The sequence below is a fragment of the Thermobia domestica genome, chromosome 6, assembly GCF_964235325.1.
Source record: "Thermobia domestica chromosome 6, izTheDome1.hap1.1, whole genome shotgun sequence".
NCBI lineage: Eukaryota > Metazoa > Arthropoda > Insecta > Zygentoma > Lepismatidae > Thermobia > Thermobia domestica.
The window spans coordinates 84,100,843-84,124,156 of record NC_137459.1 but is presented as its reverse complement, the minus strand read 5'-3'; the positions used below and the strand labels follow the sequence as shown (position 1 = coordinate 84,124,156).

Sequence of the window (23,314 nt, the reverse complement as noted above, 5' to 3'; positions counted from 1 at the left end):
AATGAAGAGGAAGTCTCCTTTGGTTATGGCAACATCCAATATTAGCAAAGGGGATTTCCCCCTCAACTCCTTTGTAATTCGCACACTGTCAACAGATGTAAACATGAAGCGTCAAGAACATTTATAAGACAACAATTTGCATAACCATGATATAATTCGTGATATCACTATATTTACGAAATAGATTACATTTTCTTGCTAGTTAACATGGAACATTTGAAAGATTTTACAAGTGATTTGAAAATTTTTATTGTTTTATTCATTGTAAACATGTGGTGAATTAATATTTTATTTATAATTACAAATGGCTACTTTATTGGTTGAAGCAAAAAACAAAACAAAGTTTGGCTCGAGCGTGAATCGAACCCAGGACCCTTTGAATATAAGCAGCAGATTTTCCTCGCTGTGCCATGCCGTGCGCGTCGTACGATATATATGGCAAGTAGAAAACTTTTTGAAGACGGGTTTTCTCCGTTATTGTTGGTCATTGCGCTCTCCCAGTTTGTAATATTAACTCTTTAAATGTGCACTACCACCTCGCAAAAAATGGCCCCGAAGTTCATTTACCAAAATCTGCCTTCTTCTTGTCAGATGCGCCCTCGGAAATATGCGAAACATACTTAGGTCCCACCCGCGCCACCCTGTGACGGAGGAAACCCTCCCTTTGATTAGGGAAAAGAAGGGAATGACTTCAACTTTGTTGCCAATTTGTCATTCAGTCGTTTCGTCTTGACGAGTGAAGATCGTAGGCTACTTAAAATGGCTAACAAGATAGAGTATAGCAAAGTCCGTGAAATAAATCATTGTGACAATGCTTCCGCATCAAACAATTGAAAGTTCTTGGTCGCAGCAACTTGTCCCTCCTCTTTCGAGGGAGGTACGGAAAAACACACATCGACAGCAGCACCAGAAGGAACACACAGCGTTGCCAATGTGTGTGTAATTACACAAAATGTGTGCAATTTTGTCTTGTGTATGCATTTAGTGTGTAATGCCAATCTGTGTACATTTTTTGTGTAGTTTGACACAATTCAAAATTTTGACCATTGATGATCTTTACGGAGCTCCTTTCATTTAAATGTTCATTATTTCCATTCTTTTTTTTTAATTGCCTTCTAAAAACTACGAGCGACAACGCCTGACTCCAGGGCGGCACAATAAAATCTATGTTTCTTCCTTGTTACCTCACTTCTTGTTTCTCAGAAGCGGGTGACATGACCGTTAGCCTACATCCCCAAGCAAAGCCTCTTTGTTCAAGCAAAGCAATATGAATGAATGGTGTCCCTCGATGTTGACCAAAAGGGGCGGAGGGGGGTAAGAAGTATTTTTTTGTCTTCTCACCACTTGTCAAGAAAATGCCATTTTGTAAACAGAGTAAACGAGAGGGATCGAAGGTCTTTTATTGAACGAAGGACAAAAATGAAAAAGGAACTAAATCTTTGATAGTACAAACATATTTGTTGACTCAATGCTAATGTCGTCCTTATTTCTATGTGTAATTTTTTCCACACGCAAATTACAATTTAAAATGTTAGTTTTATCGGTATGCTATACCGGCCGATTTTCTAACCTTCGGATGCATAACCGGCTCATACCGCCTCACTTTAAGCACTGGAGATCGGCCATCAAATATATCGATCTCTACTTCATTGATGATGTGTCCCTTGCCCACCACATTTGATTTAGATTCGTTGAGTAATTATCGAGAAATAAAATATCACACACACATACAAACATACTTACATACACCTGGAGTGAAACTATAATCTCACGTATTCTTACGTCGGGAGCTAAAAAAATCGTAAATCGAGATCACAAACGAAACATACTGCATGTGAGGCAGAATCCACTTTCAATATCACTGTACTAAAGGAGGGGGGGGTTGAGCTGAGTCAGATCTCCTGGCTACGCCACTGGCTGTGTATATCAATAATAGTATACATTACTATATACTGGCTTTGTCTATTCTTTCTTTTAGCCTTACAGATCGATAAAATTCGACTATAATTCAATAACCAATGTGGACATTGGACTGGATCTTCTAGAATTATAAATATAACTTTGTTATTCAATTTTATGCAGAAAATTATTGTGTTTTTCAAAAGGGTGTGCAATATTAAGAACAACATCTGTAAGAATTAATTTTTATTTATTTTTGGTGATATTTACATTCTAACATTATTGAAATAATTAGAAAATCACTTTGTAAATTTATTTTTATAGTGATATCTGACTAGAAAATTATGCATTAGTTACAATAGTCGGAGGAAAAAATATATTTGAGCTGAGCGTTTTGTAACTTATTGTAACTATTACATGTAACAAATGATTTCATGTTGGCATAACAAGTCATTAAGTAATGTATGCTTGTTTCACATAGTTTTATTTTGAGAATGTTATAAGAGGTACTAAGATGTTTACATAATACCTATATATGATTTTGTACACATTCTACTTTACCTTATTTGGATTTTTTTTAAATAATTTAATAAGTATTTCTGACAAAACAACACATAAGCTGAACAAATACAATTTTTGAGAGTAATAAGTAGAACTTTAAAAATGTGTTTTAATAGTTTTGTACAGCTTTTAAACATTGAATTGCAATCTCTATTAGCGATACTTTCGTAATATACAGGGTGGACCATTTATCTTAATTCGTCCTTGTAACTTTTAAACTAATTGATAAAATCACTGAAATTCTTTGCCGTGCAAATGTAGATAGTTGTTTGGCATACTCTACCATACCACCAGGTTAACAGTGTTTTCAACCCAATATAAAATTATATATAGTTTTAATAGCACTACGTTACGCCATACACGTTTCTAATTTACAGGTCAAGCGAAAACTTACAATATCACATTTGTTACTCAATATTGGCAACTAGGGACGCTATAGTCACAAACATCCAAACTGTTGTGACCTTTGCAACACAAAGAATGCAAGTGAGATGGACAGGACAATACATATCTAAAAAAAAAAATATCTTTAAGTTTTACGTTTCATGGTTATGCCGGCCATGCTAAAGGAGACGGTGATTATGAGAAAGGAATGAAATGTTGGAATGAAGAAAGTGGGAGGAAACGGGAGAAGCCTTAGAAAACCCACGCACATAATAATTGTCCAACACAAAACTCACTTGGTGCGAGCTGGGATCGAACCATGGACTCGATGTACCAGAGGTGAACGTTCTACCACTGAGAACCCGTGGCCCCAATACACATCTAAAGTACTTTACAGCGTAATATTATGATTATTAAATCATGCATTTCGAATGAATAAAAACAAGGTTAAAAAGGATTGAAAAGTCTACCTTTAAAAAAAAAACTGCTTGAATAAGTACCTCAGATAAGCACAGAGATGGCTTTCAGTGGATTTAGAGACCACAATACCGTTTACTGCAATTTAAAATCTGAAACTATTCTGGAGATATAGCAAAGTCTGGTAAAGTTTGCAATACTGCTCAGAATTATGTAATTACGAGAACTTGTTGTAATTATAACTGAAAAAAAAAACTCTTGCTGGGATGTTATAGAAGCAAAAGAAAATAACAATTTTTTTAAAATAAAAATACGACAAATGTTTCATTGGTAGCAATATAGCGATTTTTATTATTTTTTTTTCGTATCTCCGGAAAGGTTCGAGATACCAAATTGCGGTAAAGGGATAATTACAATCTTTATGTCACGTAATTGGTCATGATACTTAGCACTTTTTCAAAATAAAGTGCTTGGAAGAAAGTCAAATGTTTAGTTTCTTGTAACTTTGTTTCTACTCGTTCGAAATACGTCATATAACGAATATAGTATTCAATAATAAGGTACTTTCGATATATATTGGCCCATCTGTCCAACGGTTCGGAGTTTCCAAAATTTATGTGTTTACATATTAATGACGGGACGTGTTAGCCTATATATTTTCAGGAAAGTCTTAATATTCGATTGATTTATTTTTAGTTAAAATCTTTTATGAACACTGTCATAAAGAGCAGTGCTGTGATAAAGTAAAATATACCGGTAATGTAGGGATAAGTTGGAATTGCCTTAGGTCAGTCGGTAACACGACTGACTTAAACGCAAGGGAGACGGGTTCAAACCCAGGTCCAAACTAAAACTCTTGTGGGTGCCGGAGCCCTGGAGCACCCACGTAGTCGGCGCACATGCGTCTGTCTCACATGTGTTGTTACTGTTGTAGAAGCCTCCAAAATTTGATTGCTTTCCGATATTTGTGATACTATAGCGCCCTTACTTTGTAACATATCATAGCAAATGTGCTATTGTAAGTTTTTATCTAACTTGTAGATTTGAAATACGTAATAACTTGATATAATGCCATTTGAAAAAAATACAACTTTTTCTTGGATTTAGTTAATCCGGCTACATTGAAGTGCTCAATGTTACCCTTTCGATATTTGCATGGTACGTACTTTCGGGGCTTTGAATGTATTAGCTTAAAAGTTACGTGGTAATATCAAGATAAATGATCCATTATATATATAGGGTGTTTCAAGAAGAATATTAAGCACTCAATATATTTAAAGTTAGAACTCTCTAACTTGTATATAGGAGATTCGCTTTTAGAAAAAAAAATATAGTTTGCCTTTTATTGCCTATTTTAAAGATTAGAAATAAAAATAATTAAAATAACTAATGAGAAATAATTTGTTGGAATAATTAAAACACAATGAATTTTTGATTTGCTGATAATTAAAATGCCACTAAAACAATAATTCTCTACCAGCGTGTGGTGAGGTACAGCGAAATTTTAGGAAAGGTATAATTCTTAATACTAGTGTAGAACTAGTAAAAGCTAATATTATGCTGTTTGATTTTTCCAACATCTGTACTATTGAATTGAAACTACACAGTGGTAAATTACAAAGAACACCACTTTATTTAGAATTGACTTTTATTGCTGTACCATAATTTCTAATAAGTAGTGAAAAGTATTAGCGAGAAAAAAAAACTTGCTTCATGAAATGGGACGATGATTGACAATAATTTGATAGGACATGTAGTGTTACCAAATAGTATTACATTTCTTGTTGATTCAAAATTCTTGCAAAGAAAGTATAATACTATTAGAAAAGGTTCTCGCTGGTATAAGGATTGATAAGTTCTGTAAACACTTTGAAACTACTACCTGATCTGATTTTATGGAAATAAAGGTAGTAATACAAAAACACTGTGAGTTTTGAGTAGTTTGTAGTTTGAGAAAATAACACTTATTTATTTTTCTTCATCAAATTGTTTGAATTTGTCTCCTGCAGCATCGAGGCTATATGAAACGGGAAATAACACTTGAACATAGTGTTCCAATATCGTTTACTCCTACAGTGCAATGAGCTCAAGGTCACTGAGTGCAGACTTGGTAGCTACTCTCACTTAATTGAAGTAATTCAGAAAATAATTTACAGAGAGCAATTTAAACAAATTTATGTATGATCTTAATTATTTGTTAGATATAATTTATTGTATATTAGACGGCGTTTAGTCTGGCATATTAATTGTTAGAAATTGTGTATGTTAACAGCCACAAGTAAGTTGAAGTACTTATGAATGCGTGCTTAGTACTTTTGTTTCTTTTGTATGAGATATATGAATTTCATATTGATTATTGCATTACATGTGGCGATTCCAGTTATATACAGCCACAGTTTGGCCAGCTACGTAAAAAGCTGGTATTGAACTGTCATAAAAATATAGGTAAAAGTAATTATTTGTTATTATGTGACACTTAACATAATATCATTTTATGTGTCTGAAAAATCTATTCGCATGTTTTCTCAAACGCTTATTCTCAAAATAATTGATTCTAGCAATAAAAAATATATTCTTCCTGTAACACCCTGCATAAGAGAAATGCATGGACAAATAATAAATAATAATGGAAATAAGTTTTACTTGATTTCTTGCTATGAAGTACTTTCATGACATTTCAGGGCCCGAATTGCTATCATTCTCATATTTCAAAACCATAAATCACATATAATTTAAAATGAATTTTCAGTTTCCTTCGTAATATTTCGTCCTAGGACTACAATGCAGGATAGATTTAAATAGACCATTCTGAATCATTAATGAAATGGAAATATATGGTCACAAACACTTTATAGTAATTTTCAAAATTTATACTTGTGTAACTTATGTGACAAACTCTCCAATTAGTAGAACTTTAAACAACATAACCATATACAACAGAAACAATACATTTATATAGTTTAAACAATAAAGTGCACTGTAACAATAACATACAGAATTCCTCTTAATAAAATAGTGTTAGCGTATATTCTTACATCTGGAACGTAGAGGCACAATATCACAGGCATAGCCAATATATCTTCCGAACATTACATTTCACTAAAACCTCTCACAGCTTTACTAATTTCACTTTAAACTTCACTGACCAAAATACACACTCAACCATTTTCTCATGCAAGCAATCGAAACTATGAACTAACGTTTTACAATCATGTGAAAAATAATGAAATCATCTTCCCATTTTTAAGAGTCCTATGTTGTAATTTGTAGGTGACAAAAAGTAGGAAATTACAGAACTTGAATAAAAATAATTTGTTATCCACTAAAAACATATAAACAGAGATATCTTAAAATTTAGTAAGGAATACAATTATTTTAAACGTAACTGTACCTTGCATCTGAGTAGAGATTATTTCTTTTTTTACTTCTTGAATCTTCACTAATTCACATTTTTAAGAAATTGTGCCGATATAAAAAGTTAATATTAAAAATTTATTTAACAAACAATATATTTTAAAGTTAATTACTACCAGCGTATCAGCATTAGATTTGGATAGTGTTCCCAAATTAGTGCTGGTCTTAATTTTATGCAATGTTTGATTGAAAATCAATATTTAGGGAATATTTTAAACATTTTAAAGCATTAACAGAAGTTACAAAATTTAGCGCAAAGTATAAAGTTTAAAAATATATAAACTAATATATATTAGTTTAAGATGACAAAACTCTACACGCAATTTTGGCAGGATAATACACTATTTATAAGGTTTCGTTATATAATGAAAAATACTCAGTTGAAACAAGTTGAAAAGTAATTTTCCTGGTTTTAGTTTCCTGAATGTAATACACACATACGAATTTACAATAATATTTACACAAACATATCACATGTACATTTGTAAACTTTTCTTCGAATATACATATCAAAAACTAGGAAAATATGAAACAAGGAAAGATTGAGAAAATGGAAACTACTGCGAAATAGTAGCAACACTTTATTATTTATTTAATTGGAATGTTATTAATTTTGATTAATTTTTAATTAGTTATACTACTAATTGCATTTAGTAGTAATGGCAAAAGCAAGTTAGTTGCATTTTTCTTATTGAAGTGCTATTTCAGGTTAGTAAAGATTGATTTCAAAACGGCGAGATATGAAGACTTGAGATAGTGAAGGAGAAAATAAACTTTTAGATTCTTCTTATGTATATTTATCACAAATATTCCAATTCTGTGAATAATTAATGAATAATAGAATTAATGAATACAACACAATACCAATAATTGATTTTTTCAAGTAGCTTTTGTTCATTTATCACATTATTGAATGTACAGTTATTTATACAAAAATATTTTTATACATTAACATACGAAATACTTTGAATAATTAATATAATTGTCACATTATTTTAGCATACCACCTAAATGTAGGTGCAAGATATACTCTAACAGTCCTATTCAGTTGTTAAAACAGAATTTCGTATTATAACTTCTTCCGTATTATAACGATTTCCTTCTCAAGACCTCGTACAGAAAGCAGATACAACGTATAGTAGTTGACTCTGACTTTCAACGCTACATTGATCCCAAAAGATAATTATCTATTGAGAGGTGGTTACTATCAATTATTCATACAGTATGTTAAAATATTACAGATTTGTAATAGTTTATATTACTATTATACATTTGGTATATTATTTAGCGCAGAATAAAAGTAACATAATACTGTTTCATATTTTTCTATTTCTCCAGACACACTAGTAATGTTTTAACGTTGATTTTTATGAAAGTAAATATATTTTGTCTTACATCAAATTAATAACCAGTAGGTATTTATTATTTAATGAATGTTTGTCCTTGGAGGCTTTTAGGAATATTACACTAAAAGTAGACAACCATGATTTGGTAAACGATTAGCTCATATATAAAAAATGTAATAATTTTGTGTATCGTCTCTTATTTTCATATTAATAAAGCAAGTTGTTTCTAGACAAGAAACAAATAAAAATAAAAGAACAGAATGGTTGTTTTCATTTATTTATACTTAATGAGGAACTTAAGTATATCTTTTTGTTTCATTGCAGTCTTGACAGATCTTGAAAACAATTTCAAAGAAAATATTTTGACACAAATTTTCAATGTCAAAGTTTAAGCAAACATACACTTCTAAGACCAGAATAAGATAAATGTACAGAGGCGTAACTTTTCAGTCTCTTATGCTCAGGAACTTCCTAAGAAATTGGAAGTTTTCCTTCAAGGTTTAATTATAAATATGTGCTTTAAAAATGACACTAATATAAATTGGAGAGTAATTTAGGTCGCATAGCTACGATAAATTGCACATTTCATTATCAAACAATTTACCATTTGATATTTTCCTTGCTTAGACTCTGAACTTACAATCTTGATTCTCGAAAGTCAGTACTGTTTGAAAAACGCAAACTACATGAATACTTGCTATCCTAACAGCATGCGTTAATTTCAATACTTGATGCCATATATATAAAGTTTTAACATCAATTCCTGACTGAAAACAGCTGATCAAAGAAACCTGCATAATACTTTACTTGTAATTTTGATTACTTTCATCCCTATACGGTGTTTCTACAGGAAATTTGATCAGCTTACATAATTTGGTGGAAAGTGTTCTCCTCTCCCACAGGAAGCCATTTTTCGTACCTTCTCAACGAGATCCTGAAGTAAACGTTTAATAGGGTAATTGTCTGGTAGTTTACGATGAACTCGTGTCCAATGTACGTAATACCTGAAAGTACAAAAAGTAGATTGATTAACAAAAGTAACAAAAACCTGTAAAACCACACTTTATTACTTAAAAAAGCTTTATTCGTATATGAGTCTATGTGGGAGAAAAAACTGACTGCATTACTAAATGCAATAATATTAGACGCATATGCAATATTGTTACAATGTTTCTTGCAAATGCCTATTTGATTGAATGTACTTGAAAAGAACGAGAATCAATATTTTTCGCAATGTTTTTACTGTAAAACTTGATTGTTCTGTTTCCAATGTCTAAAGAAACCAGAAATTATAGGAAAGCTTAGCTGAAACTATATAGTGACAAATAAATTTATATGTAAACACCACTGAAGATTGAAAAGGATTTAAATAAATTCCTGCACTGAGAAGTTTTTCTGAGTAAAGGATGCAATTAATTTATTTCTATTAATTAAATTAAATTAAATTAATAGAAACATTAAATTAATTTGTTTCTATTAATAAATTACCCCAGGGGCTGTTGTATCGCCTTCCTCCCTAAATTGCAGTTGACTGCCATGAGCATCATATGTGGTGCTCACTTTATTTCTCTATGGGGCCATGAGCACCATATATGATGCTCATGCTTGATATCACAAATTACTAACCTATTCATGTTGTTGAGCATCACATATGATGCTCATTGTCACAAATTACTGTGAGACCATGAGCATGACAGATGGTGCTCGGCTCTTATTGGTACATTTTCGGGAGAAGCAAAATATCGCGACAAAAATGTGGCATGACTATCCATAATCGAGCCAAAGGTAAGAAGAAATTTATGGCCTCCTGGGACCAGTACCCTCAAATCACCTTGGCAGTCAACCTGTGAAGAAATTATTACATTTAATTGTAATACAACTTTGGAAGATGGATTTTTCCGCTCATGTTCACAACTTCACACATTCTTGAGAGCCAATAAAAACCGTTGACAAATTGGGGTATAGGATATCTTAATGAACCTTGAATTCAATGCAAACGTTGAGTAAGTTTCCTCAATCATCGGCAGATCTTTATGATCATGAATTATCCTATTTGTGGCAGTCAGAATACTAACAGATGTTCTGTGAACTTTTTCTGACAGTATGTTAGGTACGTTGTTTCATAACACAAGACTAAAAGTCACACGATAGAACACATTTGAATGACAATAAGTGTGGTCGGGTAATTGGCAGGTTCGAGGTCAGCTACAGTCAACAAGTGGGTATGCAATTGATTATGGCCAATAGCGCCATTTTGCGAAGACGATTCCGTGCGGGCGGAAAGAAGTTTGGAAAAGTGAGTAACATACCACAATCCAATCAAATGATTGTTATCTTCTTTTATATGTTCAGAGGGACGCAACGACAAAATCATCTTCATTGGCCATATAATTTGCACCGGCTTCTAGAACTCTCCTCTTCCGACAGAAATGAAACATGAAATGAAATTTTTGAGTTTTACGTCTCACGATTATGCCGGTTAGGCTAAAGGAGACGGTGATGATGAGTAATGAATGAAAATGGTGGAATGAAGAAAGTGGGAGGAAACGGGAGAACCCCGAGAAAACCCACCTCTTCCGACAGAATGTGTGTACACACACACATGAGAGTGCTCAATGTGCAAAGTAACCAGTGATATCCATTTTTCTCAAACAATGACAATGCTTGACCCACCTAATATGGTGTACTGCCCACTGTGATAATACTCCGGAATAATAAAGTAGTGTGCTATTCATTGAAAACTATTGGTCTGGTTTAGAGAATGATTATCTGCATTTGTTCTCACCAGAAACATACAACATCTAAGTCAATATTATGGGAAAATATCATTATCGATGAGATGTAATCTACACCTATATAACAGATTTGCTATGTTGGGTATCGTACGCAATATTTGACATCCTAAAATAGCATGCAAACCTTTCTTAATGGATATGGATATCGCCTGATGGAAATAGCGTTCGACCCTACCAAAATCACCTGGCCAGAGGGTCGGAAAGAGGCCTTTCCTACTGTTTTGCCGACTCTGACGGTCGACAACAGTCGGCAAAAGGCATTTTATTTTACGATTTTCGACCGCTTGCCGCCTCGGCAAAAAGTCGGCAACTTTGAACAATTAGATCGTCGTGCCGCCGCGGATTGGAGCCGGCTGTCTCCGGCAGCAATCCCTCTTTCCAACCGCGATTTTCTGATGGTGTTCGAACCTAAACCTTTTGAACATTTGTGGATTTTCTTTGGTCGCAAAATGCAGTCCCAACTCCACCACTAAGAACCATTGTTAACTCTTAAGATCTCTTGTCCAAGAATGGGGTGTGTTACCACAGGAAATGATAAATGATCTTATCAACTACACAAGGATCCGCTGTGAATGTGTGTATACGTTAAGTATAACCATGTTTGGTATTAACGGTTCTGGCTCCACTAACCATAATGCAACCCCTTCCTGCTGAACTAGTAACTAGCGCGTGCGCCTTTGCTTCACGTGATCCCGTGTTCAATTCCTGGTAGGAGGGTATTAAAATTTGAACGCTTTATACGGTTTCAGATTCCACATGAAACTGTAGGTCCACGTCTCACACAGCCTCGGTGCTGAAGAGGGAAGCTAAACTTTAATAAACATTCAAGTCAATCATAATACGTGCAATATGGCGGGGAAAGGAGCATGGATTAACAGCATCCCAGTACCTGCATCCAGTATAAGTGATTCGTTTCGACTTTCTGTCAATCAGATTTTTTTCCACACATCTAGTACCATATACAATATCTGCGTATGCATGATTTTTCACGTTTGACTGTTTTCGGATAATTACACAATTTTGCAGTGAGTGTATCCAAAATTCATTATTGTTCTTATGATGCTAGCAAATATATAAATGGAAATGTTTGAAAATAGTTATTTGAATTCAGGATTCTGATTAGTCTCGTGACGTAACTATAATATATATCAAAAGGTAAGAATCTGTGCTTATGCTAAATATGGGTGAACCTAAGGTAAAAATCTAAGAGTAGAGTTGAATAATTTGATGACAAGATTGCCACTTATATTTAAATGATTTACCTGAATTCTTCTTCGAACTGATCTTGAACGTATTCCTGAACTTTTGTTATACTTTCCATGAGTCTTTTCATAACAAAGAAATGTTGATAAACAAGTACAGCTTCGAAAGGTTTTAATTTTTGTGGTTTAGTTGGGAATAATAATCCAAGAAGTTGAGTAATACTGCGTTTTAAATAACTCTCCTGTAATAGATCGAAACAATATTTATGTTAGAATACATCTTACCTAATTTGACTTCTAATGTTTTATGTTATTCTTTCATAATACCATTATTTGGAGTTCTCTCATACATACGTAATTTAAGAGCGCTTCATAATTATATTACTTTAATAGTTATGTCACCTTACTGAACCAGTCATCTATAATAGTTAGTCAATATTTCTATGAGTTCCGTGAAGATAGAAAATTGTTTTTTCTAATGATGATAATGATTAACATAACTTTGTACTGTTTAATTACGCCACCTCTATTCTTTCATATTCTTCGAAAATATTTCAGAAATAAAATAATAATAAATTAATTTTAATATATCTTTTCTGTATACAATAGTATGGAGTATGAAAGTGTTATTAAAATGTCTTTCGTTGTCCAGAAGTAAGCGACAGAAGCAAAGGATGAAGTATTGAGCAGATGAAATACATGTGAGAAACAGTGTTTAACTAAACTTTCTTTCGTATTATTACTATGAGAAATTCGCAAATCACAAGGTTGAGTATTTAGAAATTTGAGAATGGCAAGTCAAGAAAGAACATAAAATTTAAATCAATTCGTTAAGACAAGTCGAACTTCGAGCACTAGCTAACTGTATCATTAATAAAATTTGAATTTATATTTCGATAACAATAATAATCTATTCTCCAAATCAGAAAACTTTAGATACTGATATAGTATTTACCAATTGGAAACTATTTTTGTTGTCATTATTAAAAATCTTGTCAGAGATTTTTTTGTATTCATAGGGACTTTATCACTTTAAACAATTATTTATTTACTGAGAAAAAGAACATTGTATCAAATTATTGAGGACCCATCTAAAATCATTAACCCTTACGCACTCGAAATTTCAATGCTTACATTATAGGTGGGGTCAAAAGCACGCACTTGCTGAATGCATTCTTTAAGGAAAATGGTATTTTTTCATTTTTGGAATAGACTTTATATCTTAAATAGCTTTAAATTCTAACTAGCAGGATATTATTTAAATACTGCCAGTAGGGCAAGGAAGTAGGGATCTAAATGCAGGCGTAAGGGGTTAGATATACTTAAAACTTTTGTAATATACATATATCTAAAAAGAACACACAAAACATAAGAAAAAGGAACACAAAAATACAGAAAAATTCAGTTATCAATATGAATGTTGCATATATATATATATATATATATATATTCCTTATTCAATAATAAATAATTAATTTATATAGGTTTATGGTATAGTAAAATTAAACTTCTTGAATGACAACACAAGTTAGAGACAACGAGACAACATACCAAAAAATAATAATAAGGCTTTTGCAAGATGTATATTTCTTAAGTAGCATACTGAAGTAAAGACTATAGATTAAATTAGCAATCACGAACAAAGAAATGATAGCAATCAAGAAATTTGAAAATGATCAGTTTCTTAATTCTGATAAATATAACACTTATGATCTTGTTTTCCCTGTTAGCATTAAAATTATACTCTGAAAAAGAGCATTATTATTACAACAACTTTATCTCTAGCTTCATTCATTGTTTGTTTTAGGTCTAACGATTTATCTAATCTATATATGTCCGATGAAGATTTTTATATAAAATGAAAATAAAATTAATTATGTGGTTGTTACACGGACCGTTGCACTATATAAAAACGTCTAGCGGACACATTGCACTGGATTCTTTATGAACTACTAGCAGTAGTTAAAAGAAATACTGAAATTATGATATGAATTTCTTTGAAAATAATATAAAGCTGCATGTAAAATACATTTTAAGTATTTTTCTTTTGCCATATTTGTTAGAAGAAGATAGAACAACGATCTAAAAACATCGATCAGTGATTGACTATTTTACAGAAGATGATATCGGAAATCCTACATACAATCTCTAATATATTTTCATAAAAATCTTTGATGTAATCGTATGCTCTTTTGTCAGCATTTTAAAATTCGTATTATTACAAAAGTTATGCTATACAATTACGAAAAAGTTTTAAAGAGGAAATATGTTTAGTGAAAACAATAACATACCCATCAAACATGATCAGAACTTACCAATTTTATTCCATCGAGAAGTTTTGCTAGACCAAGTGCGTTACTACTATGAGACAATTTGCCAATCGTCAGAAGAAGCTCATACAAAATTGATATTGATATGTTTATTATTTCGGCGAGTAACTTAATTAGCTGTAATGGAAATAAGCATTAATAACAAATCATTCATTACACTTGCCATTGTCTTCATTACATAATACATATATACTTTTTGCATATTTTACAGTTTGCTAAATACAAATAAGAATAATGATACATGGAAAAGTTAGAATCATGGAAATTTTTGTTAATTTTTGTTGATTGTTTGTTAAAACCTGCACACAATAATTTTCTGCGATTATTTTTCTTATGCAAAATACTTATCATGTTCTTGGCAATTAAAATATATTTATTTAAATACATGGCTATCAAGAAAACAGACTTGTGTAATTTTTTTCACCGTCAAAATTTTTATAAATTCACTGTTATCCTCTTGAATGCGCATCAATGTTCTATCCATATACTTTATGCAACAATATTTTACTATTCAAAGCAATCTTGCTGGACATTTCGGTCCCAGCTCTACATTTGCCTTTATACTGACTACAAATGAGACTTGCAAAATGTCAATGAGCTAGAATGCACTAGAATGTTTTCCATGAAAAGTAGATCGAAAAAAGCGCCCACTCCCTAGAAAATGTATATTTCTTATAGAAAATATGCACTTCTGTATATTGTCACACGTTTTAGGCTAATGTGTTTACTTCTGATAATGTTTCAGATTTTTAGTGAAAAGTGTGCATAACAGACTATAGAAAATTCTAAAGTTAGTACATCTGGTAAAGAGCTGCTAAAACAGTGCATGGTGCTTGATTAAAAATAAAGGAAAGAGTAAATGTCATCAGTCATAAAAAGTAATGTACCATGTGAAATATTAACAAAAATAATATATTTTTACATAAAATCATTAAGTATAATGTTTATTATTATTATTACTACTACTATTACTATTATTATTATTTTATTTAAAATGCACTAAAGTGGTACAATAGTTGACCAAAAGCAGTGTAATCTAGAAAACATCTCAATATTAAGATCTTTTAGTTTCTTAAAACCATTATATGATTCTACAGATTAGCTCTTTGAATAAGGGATATTGTAAAGAAATGCATATAATCAAGTGTGATACTACGGTAGACTTCCAAACTATGGGAATGCAATACTCAAACTTCAAGTACTTCATCTATAACTACTGGTTGCAATAGATTAATAAGATCAAAGATAGAACCTATTCCTCGTACGCAGAATCCATATCAGATAGGCATTAATCGATATTACTTACAGTTTTTGTTCTATAGCGACAAAAATTGAAACCGGAAATCATTAATTTGAACCACTTCCGGTTTGAGTAAATGGTTAAATAAAAGTGGAACATACTCTTAGGAAGAGAAATGGATTCCAAAAAAATGCATCTCGATATCTCTTATTGTTTCTGCTCTACGGAATTCAGTATTGAATCCGAAAGTAGTAATAAATTACAACCATTTCTTGTTTCGGTGGAGTGTTGCCGGTTGTAATGGTATGTTTTTTGATACCCTGAATCGAATGCAGAAAAAAAAAACTTGTCGCTATATAGTACCATTTTTGTTCTATCGCGATAAATATTGAAACCGGAATTGGTTAATTCTAACCACTTCCGATTCGAATAAATGGTTAATGAAGAGTGTGAAACCTATTCGCTCGTTGCTGAATCAATTTTAAATAACACACTTCGATACTTCTTTACCGTTTTTGCTTTATGGAAATCAGTATTGAAACCGGAAATAATAAAAAAAATTCAAACACTTCAGGTTTTGGTACAGTGTTCGACATTGTTATGGTACGTTGCTTTGAGACGCTAAATCGTTGGCAAATAGCTGCATCTCGCTATCTCTTACCGTTTTCGTTTTATGGCAATAGGCTAAGCTTTGAAACCGGAAATGGCTAATTTGAACCACTTTCGGTTTGAATAGAAGGCTAATAAAGATAGAGCCTATTTCTGGGAAGCTGAATGAATTACAAAGAGCCGCACCTGGATGTATCTTAACATTTATGCTTTATGGAAATCAGTATTGAAAGTAGAAGTAGTAGTAAATTTCAAGAACTTTCGCGGTAGAGTTAGTATGTTGTGATGGTATATTCTCTTGACACTCTGAATCTTTTGCAGAAAATTACTTGTCGCTATTAGTTCCCATATTCATGTTGATGATAGATTTTTATTTGTAAATTGTTTTTTTTTTTTTTTATTTTTAATACTTTGAAAAATTGGAAAGTTTATTTTTTTAAAAGTTTTCTTTATTTTGACAATTTCAAGAAGAGATTTTTCCAACAAAATCCAATATATCATAGATATAGATTAGTTTATCAGTATTTCTATCCATTAAAACAGAATTATCAATATACTGGCTGCCTATTTTAGTGGAAATTTCAACAAAACTGCTCATTCAATCTGTATTCGTTTTCCGTGTAATTTCTTCGGAAATGACAGTTTCTCCTCATCATTGTTATTTATGTAAAATAATATAATGTACTCTAATATGAGTCAACTTGCTTGACCCTTTCTCAAACCAACAGCTACAACTAGCTAAAAAAGCACACGTTCTCTACACATGTATACTCATTTTGATTTCCGCCGACATACAACTTTCTTCATCTCTCTAATAACTCCAATAATAACATCTAAACTAAATTATCTTCTTTTGGCAGAAATTTTTCCAACATTATTTCTGGATACAACATCAAAACATTGGCTGAGACAACTCGATATCTAATCTCCATTTTCAGTTCTTCTATTAACAATAACTCCTACGCAATCAGTTGTATACCAACTTTTTAGGCACTTTTTGCCCAACAATAGAATATCTTCTTCTATGCTCCCAACAACCAAGATTTAAATGTAGTATATTTATTATGAACATTATTTCTTTGCCTATTATTTACCACTTTTTGTAAAGGTAAATGAGCAGGAGAACCAAACTACACACAATTCTCATTTGACTCTGTATCATGGTGTACGGTATACAGCTGCATTGGACCTGAGAAGAGGTGTACGCATATAGCTAAGTTATGCTATACTCTGACAATTTCTTTTAATAGTATAAGTGACATAAACACATAACTACTTTCAGTATGCATTAACACTGGCCCATAAAATATTTAGATAGCATAATTTCGATTTTGATAATTTTGGCATTATGTCTTTTGGATTTTTCATACTTCAAACGCATTCCCTCCAAAGTGCTTTCGACTTTTTGGAGTAGGTTTAAGTTACATAAATCAAAATTCGTTGCATATGGGTGCTACTCAAACATTGAAATGCTGTTAAATTATAAAATAGTGCAGGGAGAAGTTAATGTTTCAATAAGTAATTTTTTGGTCCATCTTTCCACATATTCATGGGTTACGAGTTATTTTAAAACTATGTCTTTGTCAATTTAATAATGTCTGCAATCATTCTTAAGCGTCGGCTCATTCGAACATTTTTTTCTTTCGCATTTTAGAATTGGTAATCAAAAATCGTGCAAGTTCATTGTTTCGCAATTTGAGTAAACCGTTTGTACGATTCAGAAGCTCACATACAAGATACAATATTGTTACGGCAAACATTTTGTAGAAGATGGTTTTGAAATTTACGCGTCATTTAAGATAACAAGTGGCGATGACGAGATTCCTGCAGACTTTGCAATACGAAGAAGCATCAGAGAATGGCCTACAAATGAAATAAACTTTAATCTAGCGCTACTTTGTATAAGTACATTATTTTAATATTTGAGGAAGGATATTGAGGGTTCTTTCGTAACCACTGAACATCAGCCTTTGAGATTTTTCTTAGAAACTGCTGAGCAGATAATTTCCTACAGTCATGTCAGGTAGCGATGTTGTCAACTGACAAAAGTGAAACCATAGAGTGTTAGGCAGTGGCGTAACTACGTTTTATGGCCCCCCGCAAGAGAATACCCAGGGAACCCGCCGTAATAACATTTTTTGTGGAGTGTTAGATAACATAATATATAACCATACTTCGCTGTATCTGTTAATTATGTTTTAAATGCATGCAACTTCTAGGCCTAAATATTCATAAATGGAAACGACTTTGTTTTACATATAATTTATTCAATAAGCTTCACAATGAAAGGTGGACTTTTCCTCTTTGCACTCAGTGACGTCAGTCGTCATGAAGAGTAGCAGGAATTAAATGAATGGTTTCCTTCTTGTTTTCCTGTCAGCAAAATTCTTTACTAACTCCCATACATCCATTTTTTCAGCTTCATCCGTATTTATTAAGAGCAGTACTAGATTACTTAAGCTATTTTAGTCCATTGTGCTTCTCACATAGTTTTATATTAATTTCAATTTTGGGAACAACCTCTCGGCAGAACTGACAGACACAGGGAGCATCAAAAACAACAAGTACGCGGCAAGAAGTTCTGAAAAGCTAGATGCCAATGACTTATATTTCACAATTAAAAGCCTTGTAGGTCAAACAGACTTCTGAACACTTATTTCAGATTTCAGCTGTTTCACAAATCAAATTACTTCCATCAGAAACGAAGAACCAATATCACAACTGTAAGTTGTTTGAAGTATCTGGACCCTTCTTAGAATTTCATTATCAATGAGATGAATTATATTGACAGAAAGCAAAAAGAAAAATTTGGATACTGTATCACGCAAAAACGTAAAACGACAATGGAACTGCGAAATTAGTATATCAAATAGGTTAATATAGATGTTAATTCTAAAGCTAAATATTTCCCGCTGAAGCAAAATATAAGAGCCTATAAATGCCGACCGAACCGAAATTCCCTCCTGTTTGTTCGCGGTGCTTGACCTACAAGCCAAGCCTCCCAAAGATAGCCAAAAAACGGGAGGGTGGAAGAACATTGCCGACTAATAAAAAACTGAAAAGCATGTTGATTCGACTTATTAGGAGCCTAGGGTGAAGGCCCCCTTGGAAGTGTCACCCCGCATTTCGGGGTTTCGCGCCATAGTAGTTACGCCACTGGATTTAGACCTATTTCAGTTTTACGCTTATTCTTAATTTATCTTAACATATTGCGATTGTTGTCATATAGTGTCGAAAATTAATTTTAAAATTCTTGTATTCATTGTTACTATCACAACATAAAGGTTTTAAGAAGGGATACCCCTGGAGAAGAGTAAATATCCTCGACAACCACGTTCGTATGAATTTGAATTTAATTTAATCTTTACCACATGTACTGAAATATTGAATATGTGAATCTTGTAATATCTGCCTTCATTCCATTAAACTTTAGTTTTCTAAAGTTTGCAATCTTGCCTGCTATACGATTTGCCTTATTCTTTAAAGGACCATATTTTGTTGTGTTTAATTTTAGAGTATTTAAAAACGATTTTGAAATCCGTGTTACGTCAATCCCCACAACATTACCAGAAAATTTATTAACTTTTCCACTTTACTGCATTTTCATTCATGTGCATTGTTCTCCAAATGAACTAGAATAAAAGACTGTTTTGTTCCTTGTTCATTACACTTTAATATACAAACTTGTGTGATTAACTTACTTCAGCTTCTGGTAAATTGTACCACCCTGAGGAACAGAACTCATGAAAATCTTCGAGCATATGGCAGCAGGTATTGTGTAACGGCTGAGGGATATGTGGCGGCGTTAATATTAAAAGCATAAGGCATCTGAGCAAACTTCCTCCGTTGAATTGTAGCATCTAGAAAATAAATTAACAAAGGATAATTGTTTAAAGCAACTATGATCGGTGATATGCTATACCATTTTCAGAAGAACCTAACTCCGTCGTCGTAACAGAACATAAAATTATGCTCCATATGAATGTTTGCTTGTATGTGAAAAGGGGTCAGTTGTTGAAGCTAATACGAATTTTAAGTAGCAAAATACTATAATTATCACTTGAATAAAGAAAATTTATTTATAAATATAATAATATTCAAAAACTAAATTACTTTTCAGAATGCTACCTTTTTGAAGCAAATTTTATAAACGATTTTTACGAAAATGGTTATTATTTTTTTATATAATTAATTAGTACCGGTATGTTTATTTTATACTTAATGTAAGAAACACCGGATAAGAATTCTTATTCTTTATCTATAGGGCTAAATAAGTAAATCTATAATATAATACTTTTTATTTCAGTTATTTATTTTTTTTTTTACGAAACTTTCCTTCTTTAAGCGTTCAATTTCTACAAGATAGGCTAATAACATACACCACCTAATGATAATTATGAAACAATCTACGGAAAATAATATCCCATGTTAATGTTTGGTTGTGTTTATTGTTGTATCGATGCTACGTGTATTTTAAGAGACTAGTAAAGTATGTTTGCATCTCCTTGCCATGCCTATCTGTTTGCATTTCCTTGTCATGCCTATTTATTATTTAATAATTAAGTTACTCTTTTGTGGAACAATCTGTTTATGTACCTGAATTTTGTCTTGGACGCAATCCGTGTCTCTTAGCATCGTAAGTAGTGTTCCGAGAAGTAATGCAGCCATTTCTAATTGGTCCTGTCTGGTTGCTAAAACTTCATCTGGGTCACTTGAGTTAATTGAGGTTAGTGTTCTTGATTCGAGGAGATACATTTCTAATTGCTGAACCAGAAAGTGATACAACATTTGGTCCTGTGAACAACAACAACATACTCTCAGTAACATAGTATTAAAAGAGACTATTACTCAAAATACACTATATACAAAGCTACTCACTGATAGCATTGTAGTAACTGGTGAAGTAATGCAACATCGAATTATTAAAAAAAAAACTCTTCTTGTTTGATAACTTACTTTATGTTAATGTTATTTAAAAAGTTTTTAATTTAATAGTTTTGGAAGTCGTTATATTATTATTATTATTATTATTTTGTAATAACTCCAAAAACTGGAACACAATATAAGAAAAATGAAAATCGGATGGAATTTTAGTTTCTAAATGTACAGTCTTGTTTCAAGAATCGTGGCTGTATATATGCACTGAAGTTTATGTGTACATACATACTGTTCTTTTGTTTGTTACAGAGCCCAGTGACGTTACAGCAAGGGAATCAGACACAATTTGCAGAAACATGTACTCAAACCAGGAGAAAGCCCAATGTGCCCTCTGGGATCAAGTGTCACAGTCACCTAAAACAGTCCAGAGACAATTCCAGACGGCATACCATAGACAGCCACCAGATGTTAAAAGTACCAAGATGTGGTACGCTAAGTTTAAGGAAACAGGCAGCGTCAGTGATCTCCCTAGAACAGGCAGGTTTGGACATAGTGCGCAGACAATTCAGACAGTGAGAGATGCCTTCGTGAGAAGTTCCAAGATGTCAGTCCACAGAGCCTCATGTGAATTGCAGATTCCTAAGATATCACTGCACCGCATCATATATAAACATCTTTTCCGTCCCTACAACCAACAGATTATATTGCGCGTTAGGACTTTCTTTTGCCATGCTGTCTGAGATTGAGGAAAATGTTGACTACCTGAAAGGTGTCTTTTTCTCAGATGAGGTCACATTTCATTTTAACGGTGTTGTCGACTGACACAATGCTAGGATCTGGGGGTCCGAGAATCCTCACGCTGTGTTTGAGACCGTCAGAGACAGCCCTATGCTGGGCGTGTGGTGCGAGCTTACGCACAATAAAATCATAGGACCTTTTTGTCTTCAGTGAAAAGACGATCACAGTCAATAACTATCTTGATATGTTGCAGTCATTTCTTGTGCCAACACATTCAGGACATTCCGGACTTAATTTTAAACAAGATGGTGCGCCATCTTATTGTTGGTTAGATGTCCGTGCCTATTTGGATACAACGTTTCCAGGATGATGTATCGGGCGTTATGGTTCCATAAACTGGGCTCCGCGATCACCGGAGATAACACCACTAAATTTCTTCCTTTGGGGTTATGTCAAAGACCAGGTTTATCAAACACTAGTGAACGACATCGCAGTATTACGGCGCAAAATTACTGAAGTTATAACATCCATCCTTCACGTAAAGTTGACCAACAAATGGGTGCAATTGGAATATCGCCTGGATATCCTTCGGGTAACGAAAGGATCACAAGTAAAAATGTATTAATTATGACATAAAAACTTGTATATGTTGCATGCAATACACGATACAAAATTTTTGTCTATGTGTCATGTTTTTGCCTTATGAATGTTTGTAATAAGGGAAATAATTCCAGGACACCTTGTATAAGTTATATATAAAGCACTATATTTGTATCATAGATAGAATTGAATCAAACAATTGCGAATCTTCTTTGTCCAATTGATTAGAAACAAAATATTAAAATTTCTACGTACGCTTGCAAGAATATGCTCTTTAGCAAGAGATGGATTATGATCAGGTGTGCTTCTGAATAATACTATACATGTAATCCAGTTCGATATGAACAATTTAGAAATTTACTACCAGAAACTTTCAGTTTCTCAACATTTGAATTTGCTACTTACTGTATTTCCTTCAAAGACATTTATCAGTGTTATGATTAGCAAAGTTGTAAAACGTAAACGATAAAATAAAGCAAGGATAGGAATAGGGAAAGAAGTATTAGATAATAATTTTCTGATATCTTTGACAGAGTTAAGTTAAACATGCCAAATGTTACACCTAGAGTAGTGTAATGTATGAGGAAGGAAGATGGACGCTAAACAAAACAAAAAAGATGTTAGCATTTGTGAACAGAACTGGAGACACTTATTCTTGCGACGGTGAAAATGTTTTCAGGGGATAGTAGTAGTAATACATGGAACATTTTCTAGAAAACAATTAATTTTTAAAAAATCAATCATGACCTACATAATACCAATGGTATACAGTAAAGAATGAGATGTTGAAACAGCACAAAATGATTACCACTTTGGCGTGTTACTTGTGTGTTTATTCAACACCAAGTGTTTTTTGTCGTCTACCCGTTTAAAGGGTTGCACCCTTTCTTCGGGGACACCA

The 23,314-nt window shown here is 32.7% G+C and overlaps 1 protein-coding gene across 1 annotated transcript in view; it reads right to left on the bottom strand.

Annotated features, from left to right (window-relative positions):
• Nucleotides 1-2,121: 2,121 nt before the first annotated feature.
• LOC145687228 (uncharacterized protein C12orf56-like) overlaps nucleotides 2,122-23,314 on the bottom strand; it is a 213,224-nt gene continuing 192,031 nt past the window's right edge. Inside the window, exons 7-11 of the mRNA XM_081760699.1 lie at nucleotides 20,794-20,991; nucleotides 19,899-20,057; nucleotides 14,334-14,465; nucleotides 12,079-12,260; nucleotides 2,122-9,025 (exon numbers count right to left, since the gene is read on the bottom strand). Coding sequence (XP_081616825.1) covers nucleotides 8,881-9,025; nucleotides 12,079-12,260; nucleotides 14,334-14,465; nucleotides 19,899-20,057; nucleotides 20,794-20,991 — 816 coding nt within the window. The 3' untranslated portion in view covers nucleotides 2,122-8,880. The remainder of the gene's footprint in view (nucleotides 9,026-12,078; nucleotides 12,261-14,333; nucleotides 14,466-19,898; nucleotides 20,058-20,793; nucleotides 20,992-23,314) is intronic.